The sequence below is a fragment of the Lytechinus pictus genome, chromosome 8 (genome assembly GCF_037042905.1).
Source record: "Lytechinus pictus isolate F3 Inbred chromosome 8, Lp3.0, whole genome shotgun sequence".
NCBI classification, from domain to species: Eukaryota; Metazoa; Echinodermata; class Echinoidea; order Temnopleuroida; family Toxopneustidae; genus Lytechinus; species Lytechinus pictus.
Genome location: NC_087252.1, coordinates 36,292,096 through 36,313,798, shown reverse-complemented (window position 1 = coordinate 36,313,798; position 21,703 = coordinate 36,292,096). Strand labels below are relative to the sequence as shown.

General features: G+C 37.8%; 1 protein-coding gene across 2 annotated transcripts in view; it reads right to left on the bottom strand.

Annotated features, from left to right (window-relative positions):
- Window positions 1-490: 490 nt before the first annotated feature.
- Window positions 491-21,703, bottom strand: part of LOC129266138 (uncharacterized) — a 60,091-nt gene continuing 38,878 nt past the window's right edge. The window contains exons 3-8 of one of the 2 annotated variants that reach the window (XR_010294513.1): window positions 19,534-19,711; window positions 13,836-13,981; window positions 11,691-11,975; window positions 8,290-8,562; window positions 4,721-7,037; window positions 491-3,997 (exon numbers count right to left, since the gene is read on the bottom strand). Coding sequence is in view for 1 of the 2 variants with exons in the window: in XM_064104000.1 (XP_063960070.1) it covers window positions 6,784-7,037; window positions 8,290-8,562; window positions 11,691-11,975; window positions 13,836-13,981; window positions 19,534-19,711 (1,136 nt within the window). In the remaining variant the exon portion in view is untranslated. Of the gene's footprint in view, window positions 7,038-8,289; window positions 8,563-11,690; window positions 11,976-13,835; window positions 13,982-19,533; window positions 19,712-21,703 lie in introns of both variants that reach the window. The other variant, XM_064104000.1, reaches the window with a different exon arrangement.

The window sequence follows — 21,703 nt, the reverse complement described above, 5'->3', positions numbered from 1 at the left end:
TTGTTTGTATAATTGAGTTTAACTGAAATTGTGAGCGCTTTGGGCCATGTGGGAAAAGTGCGTTAAATATTGAGTATTAATATTTTTATTATATCAGGATCTATGATGATAGAGTGACAACTGCTTGGTTTTGATATATAATTTCTAACTAAATCGGTGTTCACTGCAGCTCCATTTGTTTGATTTTTAATTTCAAAATAATATATATATACATTTTTCCCCAGATCAAAAACGTTTTTTTTGTCTCTCTCACGCCTCTTATATACTCAAGTATCAACGTATTTTCGAAATTCTGAGGTGAAGATTATAATCGGTATTTTCTTTTTAATTCAATTAACCTGTAGTAACTGTTTAGGTATGTTTACATAATTCTTTTTTTGTGTGTGTGTGTGTGACTGAAAAGGGGAAGTAATAGATGTAACAGAGAGAGAGAGAGAGAGAGAGAAAGGGAGAAAGAACATGGCAAACAAACTGGTCAATAGACCTGCAATTACAGTTTTAGTATTTTCTCTGTGGTCTATATATTTATTATTTTCAATATCCCTTTCCTACAAAATCATCATAATTATGTGACAGAAATACATTGAATGAGTGAAAATGATAAACAGTTTGTTATATTAAATAACAATGAACTTATTCATATACGCCACCACGCAGACTATCTCTCTATTTACGAGAAAAAATAAAATCAATGAAAAAGTAACATTTTAAGAACTCGATACTCTGAACCAAACCTAGCACCTACCTCGAAAACAAAGATTTGAATAATATTTACCTCTCTATAAGATTACAAATACTCAACTATGCCGAAATTAAATCTGAGTTCATACAGACGTGCCTCTTACTGTATTGAAGAACAATGGGAACGACTCTGGCAGTCTGGCCCTCATTAAGTGATTCAATACAGCAGCAGTGCTGGCTTTGAAAAAAAGGAAATATAGAATAATTATTCACAAAAATACTATTTTATTGACCCTAAATGACCTTTGACCGTGATTATGTGACCCAAGGCTCGTGCAAGTCGATCAGTGATACTTGATTATCCTTATGTCCACGTTTCACGAAACCATAAACTTTTAAAGTTATTAAGGCACTAAGGCAGTCCAACAAAACCCTCTAACATAGCTAAAGTTTATTGGTCCTATATGACCTTAGTCATGTGACTTGGAATTTACACAGGAGGTTCAGTGATAGTTGATTACGCGTATATCCAAGTTTCATGACCTAGATCCATAATTTATGATATCAATCCAACAAATACCCCGACATGGTCAAACTTCGTTGACCCTACATGTCCCTTGACTTTTAGGTGACCTGAACATTCGGCACCATGTTCAGTGGTAATAAAACATTATTCCCATGTCCAAGTTTCATGAACTAAATCGATATACTTTCAAAAGTATGACTACATTTCAAAACTTAACCTAGGTTAAGATTTCAATGTTGATTCCCCGTACATGGTCTAGGTTCAATGATCCTCAATAACATTTGATAATGGTCATGTGACATTAACCTCGGGCAGGATTTTCATGAATATGTGATTATCATTATATCCAAGTTTGATGAACTCAGTCGATGATGACCTTTCATACTTAAAATTGGTTAGGACTTCATTTTTTTTACTGCGCGGCCGTCGCCGCCACCGTCGGAACGCTGCACCTGCAAGCAGGCGAGAAAAAATTGGGGGATAAAAATAAATTGTACTATGTTCAAATATTATTTGAATGACGTTCTATCAAAATGGTTCTTGGTTTCTTACCCAATCAAGAATATTTATTTCAATTATTTCATTTCTAATTGGCTAATAGTTTCGACACACATTGGTTTGAAAAAAAATCTAAATCAAATAAAGACCATAAACATGATAAAGATAGCCCAAATGTAGTGCCTCCAAAACAAACAGAATGAGTCAGCGATACTTGCCGAGAAGAAGAAAGTTTGCTTGAACGCAAAATCAACTTATAAAGCAAAATAGTTTGAGCAACTAAATTAATAATTCAATTAGCGTAAGGATTTGGTACAATGCATGACATACAAGTTAGAAGTTCTTTTTGACTGGATGCTGCCCGCAAAAAAAAGAAAGAAAAGGTTAGATGAAAAAAAAAATACTTTTAGCCATGTTTACTTGCTACACAAATTAACGAAGGTAAATATTCATCAACGATTTGTTTGGAAGTACTTCGCTAAAAAAATGCTCATCATTCTTGTTAGCATAAAAACTTCGAACATTGTTTGACATGTTAAATTCAATAATGTAATATTCCAGAATAAATGTTTTCCTCGATAAAACGGTCATAATTTTCGAAGGCTAGCAAATGACTAAAAAATCCGATCGGCTGAATGTAGGCAACATATTTGCTTTTGCAAGGCTTTTATAACTTATCTCATCCTAATTAAATCATAAAAGGTAATCTGTAGTTTGTTAGTAATTCCTTATATCGTAGTAAACTAAGAAAAACAAGCTCTTTCAATCGATTAATCAAAATAATAATAAAGAATACTACCGCCCTCGTTTTAGTCTGAACCAATTATACGTAATCTTAAAATTTTCAAACCATTGCAATGATTGCGATTCGAATAGAAAAAAAAAAGTTGTTTTAATCGATATTGAAATAATTATATATGATACTTTGATTATATTAAATATTTATATGGATAGTACAAGACCAAAGCAGACCACGAAATGGCTATAGTATTACCATGGTACACTGAATTAAGTAGACATTATGCCGAGTATCGCGAGGTTTTTGCTCGCCCGGGACCTGTAGCTCATAGGTTAGCGATTAATGAATCGTACGCGTGAGTTTTACAATAATTGATCGTACATTGTAGTCAATGCAGTCAATCGTAATCAAAACGACGATTGGTAAGCTTTGCGTTACTGGCTCTTGAAAGAGTTGCAATCCACAACAACCCCAAAATTATAAGCATCTCTGGTTTCAACCAACGAGAGGTTCAATTTTAAAATTGATATTGTAAAAAAAAAAATTTAAACCCTTCAAGAAAAAAAAAAAAAGTAACATTGTCACTTGGCGCCAGAATGGTCAAAACTTTTAAAGGGAAAGTGAACTCTGTGTGGTCTCTCCTACATAGTCTTAAAACATACGTTTTCAGATATCTACTAATACTGCAGAGTATAAATTGACTTAGAATTGCATTTGTATAGGGAAAGTAAAATGCTTTGAGAGGAAAAGTAATTGTTTTGCTACTTGGTAACATAATAATTGTGGTATAAATGTATTGAGTAGTTAATTAGCATGTTATCATTCAAGTGGGTCTATGGGAAAGGAAACTGACCAGGTATGAGTATTTGAGGACTCGAGATGGCGCTATCGGCTCGTATCTGCTTTAAAGACACCTATCAAGACATTCAGACGTTCATTGTGGAGCTTTCGTTTTAATGCGGTATCGGGAGGACGTAGCTTTGAGAACATTGCAAAATCATTTGAACACTCCTGTTCTGTTTATGCGGGTGTAATACATACCGCCATTCATTCATACGTATAGGTTTGAATTTATATTAACACTGCATATCAAGCAATCTGACATCAAGATCATGAAAATATGAGTGTTGCAATGTTAAATCCACTAAGAGTCATGAGTGTATGTGCATTTATCATTATTTTTTATAACAATGGCAAAAAACAAAAGCAAACTATTGACCAATCAATCAAATCGACCTATGTACTGCCCCCCCCCCATGGAAATAATGCAGTATCTACATTTTGCACGAGTTGATATATCCAGCATTTTATGTTTTTTCCAAAGCCACTCAAAAACAAATTTTGTTAATCAGTAATCTGTTATCATGAAATTGAATAGTATGTACTGTATGTTCCTATTTCAAGCCCCCAAAAGAGAGAGAGATATATATATATAAGCCGAACCGAAAGAACAGTTTCATCATCACTCTATTATATTGCTGCATTACCATGAAATAATGTATCAATGTGTAAGTCAAGGGAAAGATAATAGCTTAGAACACAAAGGGCGCCCTCTACCGCCAAGGGCGCCCTCTATTGTGATTCACCATGATGGTAAAAATTTGCACAAAACATTCTTGTAAAGTATTAATCAACAACTCTCCTGAGTTGCTGTGTTTATCTATTTTAACTATTTGAGTTTGTAATTACAATGCCATGAAACACTGGGGCACTCTTTACAAACTGTGGTGCCATGTTAAGTAAAATTCCAACCTTCGTGAGACAATTTTCATTCAAGATTGGGACCTTACCACAAAAGGGGCCCTTGTTGGTAGAGGGCGCCATTCGTGTATCTAAGCTATTTTTTTTCCTTTGAATTACAGATTCATACATTATTTCTTGGTGTTGAGTTAATATCGACCGAGTAACTTATGATGTTCTTCATCTGAGGATAATGCGTTTTCCATGGAGAAACTGAGCATTCGCTTCAAATCTTCAATATCTCAAAATACAACAGCAGCAACATTCCTGAGGGTTTGTTTTAGCCTGAAATAGTTGAGAAAATTAAGCATTTAACTTTTTACCCTTTTAAAGCCTTCGAAAACATTTTATTCTTCAAGTATTCCGTTTCCATTAGTAAAAAGTGGCGTTTTCAAGAGAAGTTCTGAAAACTGGATGTGTCATGTATACACAACAAAAAAAGTAAGTCCCCCCTTGAACAAACATCAATAATTTCCGAACTAATGCGAATTTTTGATATATATTTACACGAGTGTGTAGGTAATTTTATAAGCTACCCTCTGAGTAAATGTTATGGACGTATTTTACGTCATGCTTCAGTGAGCACCGTCAGAAGGCAAAAATGTCACTTTTCAAAAGTCACAAGCCAAAAATCATGACTTTGATTCCATTTTATTGGAACTGATTCCACATTCTCATCATGAAAAATAGTCAAAAGGCTTGTAAAAGGTACTTTCTAAAAGACGATACAATTTTTTGGGCTTAATTTCACGGTTGAATAAACACAAGTCCAAATTTGCTTTAATTTGATTTTTTACACATTTTCATAAATAAAAATGATAGAATATGATGACAGTTATTTTTGGGAAGAGTATCTTCAACAATATTCATCGTTTCACGGTTCAATGAACATTTATTGAAAACAAAAAATACGATTTTCAAATATCATAGGCAAGTATTGTTTCATTTTGGTAACTGAAACTGCTCTTTTATAATTTTTTCGTTATGTTCATGACCAATTAACATGCTCCAATGATTCAAATGCGTTTAATTAAACATTCACGCTTGAATGAACATGTGGAATGTGATTAGCTCTTTTTTACGTTATTGGAAAAAAAGCAATTTGTAACTATGGATATCTGTCACAAACCTCCGTGCATGGTTCATTTGATTTGATCTTTATGAAAATCCCGATGTTTAATGCATCAGTGAGCACACAATATTTGAAAATTATGCAAATGAGAAGAAAGTTCAAGGCCTTGGCCCCACTCTGTGCCGCATCGAATTGTTATTTTGGTTTGTGCGCCTTTTGGATAGTGTTACTCTGAAGCCATGTGCGAAGTTTCATGAAATAACTGTTGGCATAAGTAACAAAAACCGTCCATGAAACAAACCCCTTATTTCATATTTGTTAAATTTTGACTTCCTCTCTAATAGACTTGTGTACATTATGGGTACATATGTTTAAGAATTAGTAACCCCTTATTCAATATGGTGGAACCTTTTTTCAAGGCTGTCTACAGCAATGTCATTTGGCAGTAATGTTTATCAACCTATGGGCATAATTCTGTGCAAAAATGAAATCGATTTGTTTATTTACGGATGAGTGAGCACGCATCAAAGTGAGAAAATTGGTATTTTCAATGTCACAGACTCATTTTAAGGGTAATAAGGTGAATATTGGGGGCAAATTCGGTTTCAAATGTGACTTTAATTGCTGTTGTTTTTATCATCCATCATTTCTGTCACCACACACTTACCGAACTTAACATTTTCATGGTTGAGCGAGCACATTCGAGAACTTAGGAATGAATACTCTTTATACTGCATAAATGCATTATTTTCCTAACAATTTCTCATGATCAGTTTAATTTATGGACAAATCAGTGGTGGATCCAGAATTTAAAAATGGGGGAGGGGCCTATAATCGGGGGAGCCACCAACATTTTCAAATTTTAATATGACCTAACAAGTTGTAGAGGATACTACCAAAAAAAACCTATGATGATACGTCACAATACAGGGGCCGTGGAACGGTTTTTGAAGTGTGGGGAAGGGGCTGAGCCAAAAGGCTGACCATGCAAAAAATCACAATCTATGGTCATTTTTACATTTTTGTACATGATTTTGGAAAAGAGTGGGCCCCCCGCACCCCCGCTTCCGCGGCCCCTGCGATATTGTGCTCACTCAACCATGAACATACGATATAAAAATTGTGTGTGGAGTGGATAAATGATGGATAGTAAAACAGCATAACACCATAAAATTCACCTAAAAACAACTTTTGCCCAACTTTGTATTTGCACAATCTGAAAAACGACTCTTGTGACTTTCAAAAATGGTCACTTTTAATACAATCTTTAATTACTCATGCATGACTCAACCGATCGATCTCATTTTTCCCCAGGAGTTGCCTAATGAGTGTAAAAAACCACCTACGAAATATCATATCTCAAAATAACTCCGTTCAAAAGTTACAGCAATTTGATTTAGGGGGGACTTACTTTTTTTGTTGTGTATAAAAAAGAATGGTTACCTGACTACTTTTCTGAAAAAAAGTGAAAATTGAAAAAAAAAAAAGTCAGCTACTGCGTTTTCCTGTAGGCCGCAAAGGTAAGGCCTATTTGAAGACGGTTACGAGAAGAGCAATTAAATAGACCCATTGAATGAAACTACACGAAACTTTTGCGCCATCTCCAGAAGGGGGATTCTCGTTCGAACACGGTGTATTGCCATCTCCACCAGGAGGTCCAGAAGTATCCGTGGAAGAATCGTCAGAAGGTCTAGATGGAGAAGGTCCAGAAGTATCCGTGGAAGAATCGTCAGAAGGTCTAGATGGAGAAGTGCTAGGCAAAGCCTCCGTAGAAGGTTCATCTAAAAAATAAAATGAATGATTTTAAGCACAGATTCCAGTTGTGGTATCAACGAGATGAATCTGAACGCATGAAAAAAAACAATTGACGGGTTTGCTTGAACTAAACTTAATTAATATTGGGTTAATTTATGGAATTGTCATCGAAGCAATCTCCTGGAACCGCAAGATACAGGTAAATCATGTGAATGGGGGACGATTCCTGAATAAAGGCTCGTTTACACCGCATCCAGCACGGCACCCCAGCAATCCGGCACGCCCAAAAACATCGATCACCACTAAAGCCTTTGAATCTGTTCCCACTTCGGAAGTGCCGTGCCGTCTGGTAATTAAAGCAAAGCGTCATTGCCGGATTTGGGGATCGATCAACGAGCCATTTTCAGAGCACGGTACACGGTATTTTCACTCCTGGCCCATCACAGTCCAGATATATTACGTCATTGCCCGCATATATTTTCTGATCCGGAGACCTTCGCCTGCCGTGATGGTCTATGGAAATTTACGGGTTAAATGCAAAGTAGCACACACGTAGATGTTTAAAATTACGTGTATTACAAAATGAATTGAGATGAAGGAGGACTTGACTTTGTCATTCTTTTTTTGCCATGCCGTGGGGCAGTGAAAACGGGAAAACGGGACGCCGTGCCGTATCTCGTGACGGACTGCCGTGCCGGGTTACTTTGCCGGATGCGGTTTAAACGGGCCTTAGATAGCCGGTAATCTTTTAATGCTAACCCCTTTTTAAGACTATTTCATAAACAGATTTTTAATTCAATGCATGAAAAGCGTAGCAGTGAACGTACATGTTTATGATTTTCATACTGCTTATTTCTGGTCAAATTAAATTGGCAATCATTAACCAGTTTAGTGCGAATTCACCAGGGGGGGGGGGGGTAAATTATAACATGAACCCGTGGTTTACAATGATATACACATTACGCTTAATCTCCCTCGTATCTAAATATAATGTCCAATATACATGTACACACTGTTGTTTCATGTGACATGACGCAATGATCAGCACGCTATTTTATTAGCGAGTCCTCTGATTCGGGCTAATTGTGACTATGAAGACACCCGGGGGGGGGGGGGGGGGCAATCATTAATAAGATTAGTCATAGCTGTTGCACCCAGCTTTCTACCATTCTAATGATTTTTATTTAATGAATATACATAACCGAGTGTGGCAGAAAACAAACTCGAAATCATGATCTTTGCTTCGAATACTAGTAAGATACTGATTATTATACTGACCGTCGGGCACCTCCTCGATTGTTACCGTGAAAGTACAAGTATCTGTGTTTCCATTCAAATCACTGGCTTCGTAGGAGATGTTGTAAGCCCCCTTGCTGAAATTGCCTCCATTGGTTCCTGGTCCCAGAAATTCCAAGGTAGCACAGTTGGACCAAGCGTTCAAAGAAGGTTCAGTCCAGGAGATCTGTTGCGTGTCGTCGATGGAGCTACTGTTGATTTGTACATAGATGTTCATCGGGCAATCCTCGATGGAAACGGGTTCTGTATAATTAACTGAAAGAGTTTCAAGGATTTCTAATGAATGGCCTGGTATCTGAACTAGGATTTAAAGTCTTGACTACAAAATGTGGTTTGACTGTGGGAAACCGGGTGTAACACAAACCACGAACCATACGGCCCGAATTCACAAAAGTGGTTTTTAAAACCATCGATTGAATCCATGGTTTATGCAGATCTCCTGTGAGTCCAGATTGGACTTGGGTGTTTGGAAGTTCCCTTTCCCAAAGCGAACATAGAGGGAACATGTCTCCTAATCTCTAATCAGCGCCAATCTCCTCATCTCTCCTCCCCAAATGAGTGGTCTGGCTCTGATCAGAGATTGGGGGACATGTGCCCTCTATGTTAGGTTTGGGAGAGGAAACTTTCAAACGCCAAGGTCCAAACTGGACTAATCTCCTGTATCAATTACGCTTATTTACCGCGTATAATTCACCGTGTTTACACTTATACCGTGTTTACACTTAATCGGCTTTTGAATCGGCTCGCAGTTCTGAACCGCGAGCCGATGCAGCATCGGCTTTTTCATAGCGTGTAAACGCGAGTAACTTGCATCGGCTCGCGGTTCAGAACCGGCAATTTGCACCACCAAAGTAGTAGGTTCTGAACCGCGAGCCGATGCAGAATCGGCTTTTTTACTACGTGTAAACAGAAAGCCGATTCTGCACCGGCAATTTGTGCGCATTTCCTTTACTTTACAATTGTGACGTAATTGTAAGCGCACTGATCCAGCGTTGTTTTTATTATGACGTATATTGTTGGTGTGCGTATCATTTCAGGTTTTTGCATCGGCTCGCGGTTCTGAACCGCGAGCTGTAACAACGTGTAAACGCAAACCAAAAGCTGATTCTGCATCGGCTCGCGGTTCTGAACCAAAAGCCGATTAAGTGTAAACACGGTACAAATGTCCAATGCTGATTCGCGTTTTGTCGGTGCGCCAAATTGACGATTGTTGTCACGGTCAGGTACTCTATTTTATTCATAAGTCCACTGTTTAAAGAGTGGACTCTGTAATTCAAAACAGTGGTCTCATGAATGAAATGGCGTTGATAACCACCTCAACAGGCCTCAATTTGTCGCACTGTGACAAAAGTCTACTTTCTGGGTAATATTCCTATGATTTGTGCAATAAAAGATTAAACGGTATGTATCTCACTGATCAATAAATAAATAATGCGAGCGCGAAGCGCGAGCTACACATTTGCAATGTTTCGAATAATTTTCGACTATTTTTAGGAATTCAATGCTTGTAATTACCTCTATTTTGTTCTTAATAATATTTCCTAACATTTTGTACTAAAAATTTATAAAACTTCGCTTGTAAATTTTTTCAAATGACTTTCTAAAATTGATCGTCCGGACACACAACAACTGGGTATACGTATCTCACTGATCAAAAGCAAAAGCTAAACAATTTTGAAATTTAGACTTGAAAAGGGCATTATAAGGCTTGTCTGTAGGAATTCACTAAGGACATGCGTATTTCAATAACCAACTGATGCGACCGCGAAGCGCGAGCTGAATTTGTTTGATATTTAGCCCACAAAAGGGACATTTTAAGGATTGATTTTAGGAATTCATGAAGGTCAGACATATACAGTGCGTATAAAAAAAAACGGGACAGATTTGAAAACTCTATAAAATTTTAGTTTCAAATAATGATGTCTATATTTTGGTGTTAATAGATGCTCTAAGGTCTTATCTTTGAAATGCAATTTAAAAAAATATATTTTATTCATGCTTGACCGAACACGGGACGTTTTTGTTGGGGGTTCAAAAAGAGGCTTGTGCCAGAATTGCAGAATATGTGTAATACAATGATCAGACTTCTTGCTAATCAGGAGACTTCCTCTTGACCTTTTCATTATCTGTGCCACAATTTTCGAATTATGTTGTCAAATTTCATTTACAAAGTTATTTATTTAATTGAATTATTTTGTTTTTTTCATTTAAACTTCTCTTACCTTTTAATTTTCCTTCATAAGTAACTGAGAAAAGAAGATTTTTTTGGTTAACCCAAGCAAGAAGATTTATATTATTAATTGGGAAAACTTGTGATTATTCAAATCGTTTTATTATGTGAAACAAATTATGTTATGTACCTTTAAAAGACATGAATCTATTTTTCAATGGGTCATTAATTCGTTGACCAAGTTTAATTGCTTGACAGGAAACACAGGAAGGGATTCATGTCTTTCAATGACAATGGTGTATTGAGTCAATTTTGAAGGAGCTAGATATGGCAGATCGGGTAAAATGTATTAAAAAGTTGTGAGCGAGCGAAGTGAGCACGCAAATATTCCCACTTTTTTTAATTACAATATCAAATTTTGTGATAGATTTTGACATAATATTCAGCAAATAATATCATATTTTACTTTCTATCTTTCCTTTTATTTCCTGTCCACTTTTTTTCTTGGTCATGATTTTTTTAATTGAGGGGGGGGGGAGCAACCCCCGAGCGCCCGCCCATCTGTGTGGCTTTGTTCAAAAGGCACCATAACCTTTGTAGCACGTAATGAAAGGATTTGAATAAAAAATCCATGCTCTCCCAAAAAAAAACAATTTTAGCTTGAAGAAGGAATATTCAAAGCTAACAGAGAGCATATTAAAAAGAAATAACAGAATAATTCAATCAAATAAATAGATCTGAAAATGAATTTTGACCGCATGATTTGAAAATTATGGCAAAGATAATGAAAAGGTTAAGAGGAAGTCTGCTAATTAGCAAGAAGTCCGATCATCATATTACTCATATTCTGCAATTCTGGCGCAAGCCTCTTTTTGAACCCCCAACAAAAACGACCCGTGTTCGCTCAAGCATGAACAAAACTAAATTTTTTTAATAGCATTTGAAAGACAAGACCTTAGAGCACCGATTAACACCAAAATATAGACATAATAATTTGAAACTAAAATTTTATAGGCTTTTCAAATCTGTCCCGTTTTTTTTTTATACGCACTGTATTACCAATCCACTAATGCGAACGTAAAACACGGAGTGAAATATTTGATATTCAGACCTTCAAATGGGGCAGTTACTTTGGGTAGTCATGAAAAAAGCATAAATCACTTCATTCCAGATGTATAAATATCATCAACCCCGGCCAAACCCGGGAACTTACTGTTGAGAATGCGAATAGTTCTCGGGGTGATAGTTGAATTATCACCAGTATCCAGCTTTACGGTCACGGGATAATGTATCTTGGCAGAGGAGGCCTTTGTGTCATATTCGATCAACCTTGGAATCGAATAGCTAACCACATCACCGAAAAAGAGCTTGTTTCCATATTTAGCCATGCCTTGGCTAACCACAGCTGTCTCTGGCAATAGTTGGATGGTCCGATTCCAAGTTTGGAACGTATTCGCGTAACCCAATTCCTTTGAGTTGGTGAAGTAATACACACGGGCTAGTAAGAAAGGAAAATAAAATAAATGGTCAAATTGATAAGGTGGTTCGGCATGTAGCCTATACTCGGTGATATCAGCTACTGATACCCCCAAGATCCGCGCTTTCACCAATGCCAACCATGTTTCATTTTTACGTAGGTAAAGGGTAGAATTCTCTCAATATTGAGTAAATATTTTTTTTGGAGTGATTTGCAAGACGTGCGCAGGTTTTCACCAGGCGGCTACATAGGCCTGTATTCTGAAGTTGGGGTTTTATGCAACGGGCCTCAGATAGTGTCGAGTGCTACATTTAATTGTTTGTCTTGATATACTGAACAGAAAAGTGTATAGAGTTTTAATTCTGTACACTTTTTCTATTTAATGTATCAAGTGTTATAACACTTTTAGTGTAATTTGCCATATAATAAAACTTCGTTGACTTTTTTTAGCTTTCCGATCCTAACTTTTTAACAGGAGGTCACGGTTATATGGTTTTGTACAATTTTTTTTCATTATAACAAGACAAATTATTTGACGTGTCACTCGACACAATCAGGACTTTTCCAAAATTTGACCCACATTGGCCCCATTCTGACCCTTAACATGGTCAAGATGAAAATTTGAAATTTGTCATAAAGTTGAAAGTTGTTCCTTGCAATGTCACCGATCACAGTCATATACGTGAAAAATCAGATTATGTTGACGAAGTAGCCAGTATATGACATATGAAGAGTTTAGTTGCAAAAGGGGTTAGGTCCACTTTTTACCATTCCGAGAAAAACCATGTTTTTTTTTATTCTCACTTACTGCAATACTCTCATGAGAAACTAAATTGTCATCATGTACTACCCTGTCATGTAAACATAAAATTGGGTATAAAAGAAATCTACCCGTCTTCATTTTTTTTCTATATATTCTTTTAAAAATTATCATTGTTGACCTAACACCTTTTGCAACTATACTAAAATGAATCCAATCTATTTTGATGATTGATTTTGCTTTGCCACTTTTATTCTCGGTTTCATGTGAATTTTAAATCTTCGTTGTTTTCACCAGAACGACTAAAAAATTAGAGGATTTGAGACAGAAAACAATAAAAATTTATGAACAATGGACCTAACCCCTTTTGACAAATGAGCACTTTAGAATAGTTTGTTTGCAAAAGGGGTTAGGTCCACTCCAAGAAAATCATTTTTTTTTATTCTCCCATATTGCAATATTCTTATGCGAAACTAAATTTTCATGATACCCTACCATGAGAACATAAAATTGGGTATAAAATAAATCCACCTGTTTTGATATTTTTGTAAATATTCAAAAAAAAAAAAAAATCTGTGTGGACCTAACCCCTTTTCCAACTAAACTGAAATGGACCTAACCCCTTTTGAAAAAAAGGTGATTTTTCTTTGCCATTTTAAGTCACTTTTTAATGGGAATTTCAACTTTTCTTTGGTATCATCTTATAGAGCTACTAAAAATCTATACATTGAGACAAAAAAAAAAATCAAATTTGATGAAAAATAGACCTAACCCCTTTTGCAAGAGAGCTCTTCATATGCTGCCTGACTAAATACTCAAATAGATTTTTAAAGGAGGGGGGTATCAACGAGAGAGGTCATTATATATCTTTGACTTGAATATTTGTCAACTATAGTCCACTAAGAACCCGGTTTAAAGAAAAAAAAAATCGTCTACTTTTTTTTGTTATGTAACTCGACTATATTTAACTCTTATGATCAAGGCTGAAGACCGTCTTTAAACAAATCATGGCTATGCTGAGTTTACTCTATTATATTGTTTTCTGCAAACAGCATTTTCTGTCACATATTTTGTTTTGCATCGTGAAAAAATTCAAACAAACAAAATGAAGAGCGTCATACCTGATGAATTAACGTCGGTAGTTACGCACTGTTCAATCGTAAACGCACTTGTACGGGAGGATACCAAACTTCTACTTATCCCAGGTTGGCTACCTAAAGGATATGATATCAGTTGATCATACCCGCTTGCTGTATAGACAAGATAGCTTCGTAGTAAAGAAGAAGAAGAAGAAGAAAGCTGTTTTCAGCGTGAACTTTACAAGAAAAGTACTTACTGTTAATTGGACAACGTACACCATCGCACATGCATACCTAATCCAACATATATAAAGCAAATCGATTACATAAACAAAAGGTTGAATTGCAATATAATTCGAATCTTCATCATGCGCGCACACCCTGACTCAGATAAGTACATACGCCAGCCTACCCACCTACATACACACTGACGGACACATGCAAACACACTGATTAGGCTACAGTATTTGAATGAGGAAATATGTTATCTTATCAGTGATTTCATTTACGGCTGTATTAGGTGATTATTTTATCTGAGCTCTTCGCTGTGCCCATCGTCGCTGCATGCTTAAAGGCCCCCTCACACCTAAAAGTCCCCTCACATCTGACCGAATGTAGGCGGACGAAGGGTGATGAATGGGGAGAATGCACGAAATGCACGCGAATTCAACAAATTCAAATAAAATTTCAGTCAAATCATGCGATCAGTAATTATTGTCAAATTTTATCAACGAACGGTAAGCGAAGGATAATTATGACAAGCGAAGGATATCGATTTTTTCGGTTCACCTCTTTAAGTAAATTACAGCCGAAGGCGAGCGAAGCTAGGGTTGATATAAGCTAATAAGACGAACGAACAGTGAGCAATTGTTTGATATGGCATGTGAATAGAAACAAGACGAGGGAATAGATCGGGCGTCCTGTACGTTTGTGTCATCGTGTTGCTTCGTTGAGGATTCTTTCGAGATCGGTCTACTTTGGCAAAACCGCGATAAGGGAATATACGCGACAATAAAACACGAACGATAAACGATAGATTACGGCAGACTAAAAAGCACCCTCACACCTAGCCTCTTGTCGAGGCCCTGTCGGCTGCTTTCCGAGCGAACATGGCAAAGCAAGGGAGAGAGCGAAGCAGAGCGCCGCGAGACAGAGCCTCTTGACATCTGACCCGAATTTCACCGACTTTCTTTTGTTTTTTATTGTTTTTACCAATTCACCGACCAAAAACTGGTCGGTGAAAATCATCAAATGAGAGCGCGAGCTGCTATGACGTCATATTAAATATTCATGAGCTCATCTTGAATGGCGACCCTTGGATTCTTGGCGAAGAGTGACGACGAAATATCAAAGAGCGCTGAATATGACTCTAAAATGCTGAATATTGACCGATTTAAGGATTTGCAAGTCGATGAAATTAACTCTGCACCGAAAGGACGAGATGTCTTTGTAAATCTATCCACAGGATATGGAAAAAATGTAATATTTCATGCGATTCCACCGGTCGAACCGGGGCGTCGATTATCGATCTCCGCTCAGTGAGGGAAGCTGGGGTGGAGTTGCTGGGTGTTGACTCGAGTCTGACCAGCTGCTGAGCAGTATCTCCCGGGAAGTTTCGGGGCGGTGATGGGTCTGTTACGGCCAGTAGTAGTAGTAGTAGTAGTAGTACCACTACTTGTAGCATTTTGCTGGTTATATCCCCTTTAGTGTCCCGCAATTAAATGAATCCCCTGCAGAATAATGGACTACTATACTATATAGTATTCCGAACCCAAAATGAAACAGCTCTGACATTTCATTGGTTTACTCGGTGACCGGTAATATCATGACTCATGTATATTCATTAGGAAGACGTTCCTCATGAATATATAATTCAGTTCAGATGTCAAGAGGCCCTGGCTCGCGCCAGGCCTAATTCGCTTCGCGAATTAAGGAATCCCTCGCTTCGCCCGGGAAGCAGCCGCCAGGGCCTCGACAAGAGGCTACCTCACACCTGACCGAATGTAGGCGGACGAAGGGTGACGAATGGAAAAAATGAACGAAATGCACGCGAATTCAAAGAAAATTTCCGTCAAATCATGCGATCAGTAAGTATTGTCAAATGTTATCAACGAAGAACCCAAACACGAAGGGTAAATATGATTTACTATCAGTTACCATTGAAACCGATTATTTCAGGCAATTCGGTTAGGTGTGAGGGGCCTTAATCGCAGCTGTTAGTTCAGAAGGTGTACGAAAAAGCCTTTCGCCAGCCATCGCAAGCCATATTTCAGGCAATTCGGTAAAGGCCCCCTCAAATCTAACCAAATTGCCTGAAATATGCTTTGCGATGGCTGGCAAGTCATTTTTTTTTCGTTTTCAATGGTAAATGAGAGTAAACCTTATTTACTGTTCGTATTTGGGTTCGTACACCTTTTTCACTAACAGCTGCTTCATCAGTCCTTCATCACGCTTTTGCCAAAGTGGACCGATCTCGAAAGAACCATTAACGAAGCAACACGATGCTAAAAACGTACAAGAACGCCCGATCTATTCCCTCGTCTTCGTTTCTAATCGCATGCCATATCAAACCATTGCTCACTGTTTGTCTTGTTGCGTTATATCAACCCTTCGTTCGCCTTCGGCCATGTCGGCTCCAATTTACTCAGAGAGGTGAACCGAAAAATCGATATCCTTCGTATGTCATATTTATTCGCTTACCGTTCCTTGATAAAAATTGACAGTAGTTACTGATCGTATGATTTGATGGAAATCTTATTTGAATTCGTTGAATTCGCATGCATTTCGTGCATTTTTCCCATTCGTCACACTTCGTCCGCCTTTATTCGGTCAGGTGTAAGTGTGCTTTAAGCTACGTCGTCTGCTTAGCTACCAACCTCTAGCACTAGTCCTAGGCTGGTCACGACGGGACGGCCAACCTGTCGGCCAGAATTCATCCGCAGCCCATAGCTATGACTCACTGATTTATTATTTAAAAAAATAAGAACTGACAATGGAATATCATGTTATTCAAGATTATTTTATCGGTCAATGTACGCATACAAATAAATTTGGTTTCAAATGGCTTTCATCTATTAGATGAAAAGTATAGTATATCATATTGAAAACTTAACATTAACAAATAAAATAAATCATTAACTTTCTCTTATAACTTTAATAACCCTTTAATTCATAATGCATTTTTTCATTTCTTTTTAGCATTTCCCCCAAAACTTCCTAATCAACATCACACTTTGAAAAAGTGAAGTCTACATTTAACTATGACATTGCAATTGCAGAAAAACAATGGTCAAATTACGATATGGATGCCGATTTCAATTCAAGTTCAAAAATGATAATTGTTCCTAGAAACTAAGACCTTAACAGACCTTTAGCCTAAGTCCTATGACTGTGGTTCTAACGCCAAACGGTGATGGGCATTATCTGCTAAACGATGTACAATTGCAAAAGTTTGCCTCAATAAGCTCATATTTTACAGGAAATTATTTAAGAAAACCAGGGAAATGTGTAGGCCTACTCTATGACAAGAATGGCCTTTTATAGTCTTTGAAAGTTTGTTTGCTCGATCGACGTTCGACGTGGCCTGAATATGCTAGTCTAGCAGCGCGCAGCCAATGCATCCTGTGGTGTTGCATCCGATGCATGAATTTTCGCCGTTCATGGTCTCGGAATCGGAGTTGCAATTTCGACCCAGATTTCGGGGATACAGCGCGTTCATTTCAGATTTTTAGACTCAAAAGTAAAATTAGATTTAAAATTTGAAACTTTGAACAATTATCGTTGTTTAACATCAGCCTTGTAGCAGTTGCACTTAAAATCAGGCCAGGTAAATAAGACGTCATTTCCTAATTCCTATGTTACTAAAATATATATGTCGAGTCGCCTGGAGCGCCAGCGCTTTAACGACACTAGCACTAGCTACGCGACCGGGCCCGACTCGGTGCATCCAGGCCAGGAGAACGACCGTGATTTTGACGGTGGTTGTCTACGCATTGATTAGTGGTGCAGCGAAATTCAGCAGAAGAAAAGCACAGATCAGAGGTATTCTCGTTATATGCTTATTATAAAAAAACTAACAAAATAATAAAATCGTGGTTATTTAAGTTAAATACATTGTTTTCAAAAATGCAAATGAGATTTAAAATATTTTTTCCCACAACATCTGATATAAAAAAAATCATAACAAAAATTGTAATAACAAATAAAAAAAATAAACTCTACAAAGTTTAAAAACGGCTACCTTATTTTTGGAGTGGTCCCAAAATTCGAGCGGAATTGACCTTCCTTAGAGGATGATTTATATGCACCAAGTTCCATAAAAATTCATACGTGAATTTAGGTTTTCGCTCATTTTTGCCATATAAGTTGTGTCCAATTCTGTTGCTGATAAAGTTTGCATTGTAGTATGCCACGTGATCAAATCTGATTTTTCTCAATCTTTATGTTATAACCTTTGTCGTATCTGGTATATTTCAAGGAATATTTTTGTAGATTTTAAGGCAGTGATATTGCTACCACATCTATTTGTGCACAAGCAACAGGCCGGAAGTAAATTGGATATAAAGTAATAGGCCTACATTCAAAATGAAGTTTTTCTACTGTCAGTGAAGGTTGACAAACAGTAAGTTGTGGTATATATCAATTCTGATATCTGCCAAGTTGGAAAGGTTTCGCTAAAATGATAAAGAAGTACGAGCGAGTTGAAGTTACCTTGAATTTAGTGTACGTTTCTTCGTATTTTGAGATTTTCAGGAGCCTTTTTGAGATATTTCTTCCGTTGTAGCTTATATATTTATGTTTATGTATGGAAAAGGCATATCTTGAAGAACCTAAAATATATCCAAGAAAGGTTACGGGTTTTCATGGCGCAACGACAGCCAATGAAAAATAAACATTTTCAAAACATTAGAGGGCGTTTTTTCTAAAAGTAATGGTCACTGATGCGTAAAACACATTTGGATGATACTATAGGCATACCTTGAAAACATGAGACTGAAATGAATGAAACAAGGAAATGATTGGAATTTTACGATTTTCTGACTTTGCGTTTGCATAAATTTGAAGTTGCTGAAAGTAGACTATTTTGGACTTGAATTTAGTTCATGAAGAAGGCAGGTTATGCATCGCAGATAAAATATTGCTCTTGTACAATCTACAGCAATTTGTTGAGAAGTCTGTAGCATTCAGGATAAGGGACACTAGCGTACCTACGGGGGGGGGGGGGGCAGAGGGGGCAGTCTGTCCCCCTGACGAGCCACAACCCATGCAAAGGACGTATCCCTGCCCCCCCTGACGAGCCACAACCCATGCAAAGGACGTACCCCCCCCCCCCTGAGACGAGCTTGAAGACCTTTATTGCCCCCCCCCTGACGAGCTTGAAGGTATCCTAGGTACGCCACTGATAAGGGAGATACGCTAGAATTAGAAATTGTATGGAAATGGGTCTGAAATGAACAGAATGGTGCCTGGATGGTCACGCATGGGCGTTTGTTGGAAAACGGAATGCAAGGTGCACATTTAGGTGTCTTGGACAACATTCCGACCAAATTTTGAACAATTGCCAATTAATATATATTTCGTTAACGTTACTATGACTCGTATTTGGCATATAGCGTTTCACCGAATTGTTGGGTCAAATAACCCCACACTTCGTATATTTGGGGGATATTTCTACGAAAGTATTCAAAACGTTATAACGTGAGTAAATCGTTGAAAGCTGAAAACCCGGTACGCTACTTACCTTGCTAAACCGTCAACTGCGATATTTGCATGTGTGGAAGATGTTGGGAGAGTAGTTCCCGGTAATTCGTGAGTGACTGTGATATTACCCAAATCCCTATAGTAAACTTTGGTATCCAAGGAAATTGTGTAGTAGACACGCCTCCTCACCGAGTCAACAGCGACAGAATTTGGTACGACTGAAAAAAAAATAAAGAGAGGCCATGCCATAGAAATAAGTATATACCTCATACTGAGATTGTTATCTCTGATTGGTCAAAACTGTGTCATGTGACGCGGTGCTATTCCGTCTATCGTCGTTCATATTGCGCTTTTCCCCCGGCGAACTCTGCCAGTGAAGGGGAAAGTGTCCAGTATAATAAAAGGTACACAGCAGAACTTCGCCGGCGAACTTCTCCACCTCTAGAGGTGGAGAACTTCGCCGGTGAAACTGTTTCCCCGGCGAAGTGCGCCGGTGAAACAGCCAGTATGAAAGCAAACCGGAGAACTTCTCCTCTTTAATAGGGACAGAGGTAATTGTTTCCCCTCCCCGAGATCCCCTGAACTGAGATTCCGCGAGCTAGCGAGCTATTATTTCCGTGGCTAAATGTAAAAGGCCACGCCTAATTTTTTAAATAAAAACAAACAAACAAGTGCACACCTAGTTACCAATGATGCAGAAAGCATTTCCATTTATTTGAAAGCATGATCACTGATCACTATGCTCACTGGCATAGGTGCCGCGACCGGGAATCGAAACCGGACTTTCCATATATAGCCAGGCGCCTTAGACCACGGCGATTGATCCGATCATTCCATTGAGATAAATACCCTCAAACATACAGTTTGTTTGTTCACTAACGATATTTATTATAAAAGCGTTATTTTACATGCTGAAAATGTGCTTAAATATCAAAATACTTTGATTCTTTTTTCCTTCTTATATTTTCAGAATATGTTGTATTTTTTGTTACACCTTTTTGTTATCGCTCAGAAGCAATGTTAACATTTTTCTTTTCGTTCGTTCTAATTCTGCATGGACGTGCCGAGTGAGCTGATCAGCAGCAGCTGCAGAGATGTGTTTACCAGCCGTCATCTCCAAAACTTCACTGATAAAATCAATTAGGTATCTGCAATTAATAAGGAAAGAGTACGAAAAAAAAACGCGCGCTTTCATTTGCATATTCTTCCGCCCGAGCAAATCACCCGTCGACCTTCGCCGGGGAAAATATGTCAGGGTGAAAGGGAAATTTTTTTCTTCGTCGGGGAAGTGAGGAATGCGTGCCGGAGAAATTCGCCGGCGAAATTTGCCGGGGAAAAATGAAGAGGCCAGTTTGAAACGGGTATTACTGTACATTTCTTCTATCAAACCCTCTGATAGTACTCATAACCCCTAAGGACGGGGCCACAAGTTGTGTTTCTACGCGCGCATCTAGCTGGCTCGAGTTACTGGCTGTGCTGCTTCTGCTGCTCAGTCATGTACGCGCAACCAACGGCGCACTGGCTGCATATGGCAAACTATTACCGTGTTTACATGTGATCGGTTCAGAACCGCGAGTCGATGCAGAATCGGCTTTTGGGTTTATCTTGCATTAGTATTAATTTCTAGTATCTTTGAAGTTTGATGTATAGTTTGTATAATTATATTTGTTATGGATTTATTGTATAATTTATAATCATGTTTCAAATAGTTTGTACAACTTGCTTATGGAATGTGAATGTTTATTTTGATTTGAGAGAATACAATAAAACATCCTTTAAAAAAAAAAAAAAAAATCTTGCACCGCGTTTACACGCTGTATCGGCTTGCGGTTCAGAATCGGCTTTTGGGGCAAAAACCTGAAAGGATCCGCGCACCAACAATATAAGTCATAATAAAGACAACGCTGGATCCGTGCGCTTAAAAGTACGTCATAATGGTAAAGTAAATGAAATACGCCCCAATTGCCGATGCAGAATCGGCGTTCTGTTTACACGTAGTAAAAAAGCCGATTTTTCATCGGCTCGCGGTTCTGAACCTACTACTTTGGTAGTGCAAAATTGCCGATTCTGAACCGAGAGCCGATGCAAGTTAATCGCGTTTACACGCTATGAAAAAGCCGATGCCAAAGCTGATCACGTGTAAACACGGTATACATTTAACGGATGTTCTGGGCAGCATGCAACAGAGCAGTTCCGTGAGTGCAGCTCGT